Consider the following 4798-nt stretch of genomic DNA (forward strand, 5'->3'; position numbering starts at 1 on the left):
ACAGACAGAGAGAGAGAGAGAGAGAGAGAGAGAGAGGGGGGGGGGAGAGAGAGAAAGGGAGAGAGAGAGAGAAATGAGGTTGCCAAAACCTTCATGACAAGAGTAATAAGGATGATGGTAAAACATGACTCTTTACATGTTTCTATTGCAAAGAACGCGAAGCTTGTTTAACTAAGAAACTACTCAATAATCAAGATAAGGAAAATTTATGACTAGTCAAAAAAGGAATCAATAAAAATTGAGTCAAATCAACAGGAAAACTACCAAGTGTTAAGTTATATAACACACTCATTAAGTAAGCACTGGTTTCTTTAATTGGAGATATCTAGAAAGACAATTGAAAAGACAAGTTAACCCTCAACTTCGGATTGTCTTTGGTTTACATTCAGAATGAATTAACTGGACCACAAACAGACCAAATTTCAGAAAAAAAAATCATTAACAGTTGGGTGAAGTATTCCAGTAATAAGGCACAATGTTCGAAAATTTGAATTCAACACCTTGTCATCTCTATAATTAAAGGCAGTGGTAATGACTTGAGAGGCATGCAAATCATGTTGACAGGTCAACGTACACACTGGTATCAGGAATTATGATCATGACATTTTTTTCAAAAACTAACTTTGCTCTTCTTTTAAGTCACAGACCTTTGAGTGAACGTGAATTCTTATTTCCTTTTCACAATCCAAACCTCATTTTACTAAATGGGGAACCACAACTGATACATTTGTTTATGTGATAACTATTATTTATTTTTCAGTAACCAACCTGTGCCATTTGGATAAGTGCCAAAGTTCAACCTGCCTATGGGAGAGGAAGCGCATAACCTTCGTCATCATAGATTTAGCGCATGCCACTGATTTATCAATAACATTGAACTAGAGAGTCACACAATACCTCATCATTTGTTCCATCTTGGGAGGTGTCAGAGACTGGGAGAACTTCAGGGGCCCTCAGGTTGTCCTCTGATCTATGAAAATAAATCAGAATATTCCGCCTTCCTCATGGTCTCAAATATAAACTTTATTATTTTACACATACCTCAAAATCATAATGAGCATTATATAGATCACCACGGCATTCAAATAATTACATATTTCTCAAAAACCTGTAAAAATGGTGATATGGCAGCTTGCAAAAAAGTGCTGAGCTCAAAGGAGGAGTCCAATCTAGAATATCGTTAGTGACACAATGAAAACTTTATTTACACTCTAATACTATTTTAATCAAACAGGGTTCATTAACAAATGAAAACATAGAGCCTACATTTAAGCTGGCACATACTATAAAAATGCATTCTAATATTCTAATATTAATTAAGGATTCTCTTCTTTTCCCCTTGCTCCCTCACCCCCCCCCCCCTCCCCCCCCCCTCCCTCTCTCTCTCTCTCTCTCTCTCTCTCTCTCTCTCTCTCTCTCTCTCTCTCTCTCTCTCTCTCTTTCCCCGCTGCCCAAGTAGAGTTTCACCTTGCATTTTAAGAAGAACATTTTCTTTCTTATCTTCTTTAGCCCTTCCTTGAAAGTAAAAATATTTTTTATTTCGACAGATGGCATGGTGTGACATAAAACATCTTCATATTCAACTTACTGGACATTGAACCGATGGTTGGTCAGTCGATCAGGAGTCCACCGTCCTGCTGAGATCTTCACGTTAGCACACTGGGTACTTTCCCTGTGAAGACAGTATCAAAACAAAATGGTTAAAAGTAGAAGAAGAAAAAAGAAACAAAAAGCTGACACAAGCAAACCAAATGTAAAAATGGCGGCTGACTGATATATTTGAATATCTATTGACATTGTTAAGCCAAGTCAGTATCATGACACAATAGTCATTGTGGTTGAGTGAGTTTAACACTGCACTAGAAGCAAATAGGTCACCTGGTGCAGTGGGAATAAAGAAAGGCAAAAAATGTTTTAAGTGCAGCAAATATCAAACACTTACATCTGACTACAAATTATTTTTTCAAGCGTGTTATTCCACCATGTGAAAGGATGTACCCATGGCCTGTTGGAATGCCATGGGTACATTCATACTTCTTCTTCCTCTCCAAGCCAATGGATCAACAACATAAAACAAATCACAATTCTTATCAACTGACATAAAGAATAACTTTAGCTCAACTAAAATTGTACAAAATCAAAATTCAATGTTTCAAGCACTATGTTTATAATTTATGTTAGGGAACTATGATATAATGTGTGCATTGATATGTCTACAGTGTATCATGTATGTACGTGTGTCCTTCTAATTTTAAAAAAAAATCAAATTCAATGTTTCCATGCAAGAGACTCACATGTCAAAGTTGACAGGAGGTGGACAAGAAATGCCTGTCAGGAGGGTATAAGCAAAACCTTCCAAGCGGTCAGTGAGAGAGTTACGTCCCTTGCGGGCATCTGCACTTTCAGGGTCCAACAATTTGCAGTAGAGGTTCCGCACAGCAGTGGTAACTTCTTGGGGAAATCTAAGGAACAAAACCATCTTAGATCAACGTTCCATGACTACCAGTAATCAGAAAAATACGATTTTACGTTGGTTTATCAAGTTTCAAAACAACACTCAGAGGGTAGTATAAGTTAAAAACTCTTAAAATAGTAAAAGAAACAAGACACGAAATCTTTCACCAGGTGGATAAAAATAGGGGCACTTTCATAGAGTAATGCCGAAAGCATGAAGACATAGCCAAAAGAAAATTTTTGAATACACCTGGCCATCCATGAAATGTGGAGAGACTGCTCTTGCCTTCATTAACCCTTTCGTGATAGTTCTTGTGCACCGTACATCAAACATTGTGAACCATGACTCTGTCCTCCCATACAATGTACATCCTAAAATAAGCCTTTTTTGGCAATTGTGTAGACTATAAGACATGCGCCATATGGTTTATAACTGTACAACAATAGCTTTGAAATGAAGTTTTCCAGAAAACTGAAGTAAGATTTGAAATTTGTGATAATGAAAATGTACAAATTACGTAAAGCTTCGATTTTGACGGAGACCAAAAAATTACTTAAACTGCACTATCCTGACTAACAAAAATTGGATGCAGTAAAAGTAGGAAAAAAAGAGAACACCACGAAGGGCTATACAGATACAAAAAACAAACAAGATGTTGAAACAAAGTAAATAAACAAATATGACCTTTGTATGGAAAACAAATCAATGTGAAAATAACTCAATACCTCTCTTTATGCAAAAAGAAATATAGAATTATCACAAATATATTCGAAAAAATTTGGCTAAGCAGGTTGTTGAGGATCAAATTGGCACCTAGACCTTATTTTTTTTATTCCGCTACAGAAAAAAAAAAAGTTCAAACAATAGTGACAAATCAGTATTATGCAAATTTCAATGTGTATTATTTTCTTTATGCTGTCACATGAGTAATGACAAAAAAATGTTGACAAAAATGCGAAGTTAAGTAAGTTACATTCAAGTTTGTGCTAGTGATCATAATAATAATATAAGACTTATCGTGTACAGTCTGTTGGCTGAACTCACTTCCTTTGAACTCCTTCTGTATTGACTTGATCAAGAACATCTTCAATCAGATTCAGATTCTCCTTAGACAGGTCATCATCCTCAGCTATTTGATCTAACTGACCCACGGCCGTGCTGAGGAATTCAGTAGCATAGATTAAAACTCACATTCAATCACAGAACACCCAATTCAAGAATCACCTTGTACATGTTATCACTATATCTGTTCAAAATTGGTCAAGCTGGTAAAAAGTGTTAACTGAATTCAGACCTCTCAGTTTTGAGAGACCGATGCAATGCCCCATTGATCAGAGACTGATGCAAAAAGGCACAGGGTTCTAAAATTTCGGAAATGCTTTGCTTGAACGTTACTATTCCAATTACTAAAACCATTGCACATGCACTGTTTAACTCTTTTGACGCAAGGGATTTCACAATTTTACACACTGACTTAAGAACCTTGGTGAACTTACATGATTTCTGCATTGTCAAGGTTACCATCACCACCACCAAGTGGTAATATGTTCCAGATGCCCACATCATCTTCCTTTACGATCCTCACAATTGCAGTGTTTGCGTCTTGGTTTACTCTGAATGACAGACACGAGAAACAACAAAGAAATCATCCAGCTGGAACTTAGAATAGCATCTCCTCCAGCTAGTCTTGCATATTGAGGTTCTGAAACCACTGTGGTGTAAGCAAGAAAAGCAAATCGCAAACACCATGAACGTTGAATTATATTGAGTAGAATGGTAGAAGAAAAACTATGTGTAATGAGCAATACTGAATCAGTCAGTGAATGCCTTCTTATTAAAGTAAAGAGTATTCTTTTCCTTGGATACTGATTGACTGAGAAAAAAACTACTTTCTACATAATTTCTGATATGGCAACAACTGTTTGGTTGCTACTGTTTTCTTCTTCTCTCTTGCTTTTTACAAACAAGTTCATATCCTTTTGATGATCCAAATGTGAAAGCATCTATTTTCTCTGTAAGAATATTAATTTTTTTTTTGCATTGTGTAAAGTTAGTAATGACTTCCATGAAACTTTTTTCTTAACCAAAGACTCATTCAATGTCTTAGTATGTTTGAATATGAATAAAAACGAAAAGTCTACGGCAACAGGCAAAATGCAAATACTCCCCTCACTTTTTCAGATCACTCACAGCTCAATTGATTCCAAATACAGACTATGGACTACCATTTAAAAAAAATTTGAAATGATCTATTCTGTGTCAAGAAGCCAAAGTATTTCCAACAGAAATGAAAACATACCATAGAATTCAGTTAATTTTTCTTTCATGACACCACCAGCCCCC

General features: G+C 36.0%; 1 protein-coding gene across 1 annotated transcript in view; it reads right to left on the reverse strand.

The window, feature by feature from the left end:
* The window catches only part of LOC101854392 (adhesion G-protein coupled receptor V1), a 108504-nt gene that overhangs the window by 13191 nt on the left and 90515 nt on the right, over positions 1-4798 (reverse strand). Inside the window, exons 95-99 of the mRNA XM_035968175.1 lie at positions 3952-4068; positions 3500-3613; positions 2295-2462; positions 1589-1672; positions 898-970 (exon numbers count right to left, since the gene is read on the reverse strand). Of these exons, the coding sequence (XP_035824068.1) occupies positions 898-970; positions 1589-1672; positions 2295-2462; positions 3500-3613; positions 3952-4068 (556 nt within the window). The remainder of the gene's footprint in view (positions 1-897; positions 971-1588; positions 1673-2294; positions 2463-3499; positions 3614-3951; positions 4069-4798) is intronic.

This window comes from Aplysia californica, unplaced genomic scaffold, assembly GCF_000002075.1.
Source record: "Aplysia californica isolate F4 #8 unplaced genomic scaffold, AplCal3.0 scaffold00043, whole genome shotgun sequence".
NCBI lineage: Eukaryota > Metazoa > Mollusca > Gastropoda > Aplysiida > Aplysiidae > Aplysia > Aplysia californica.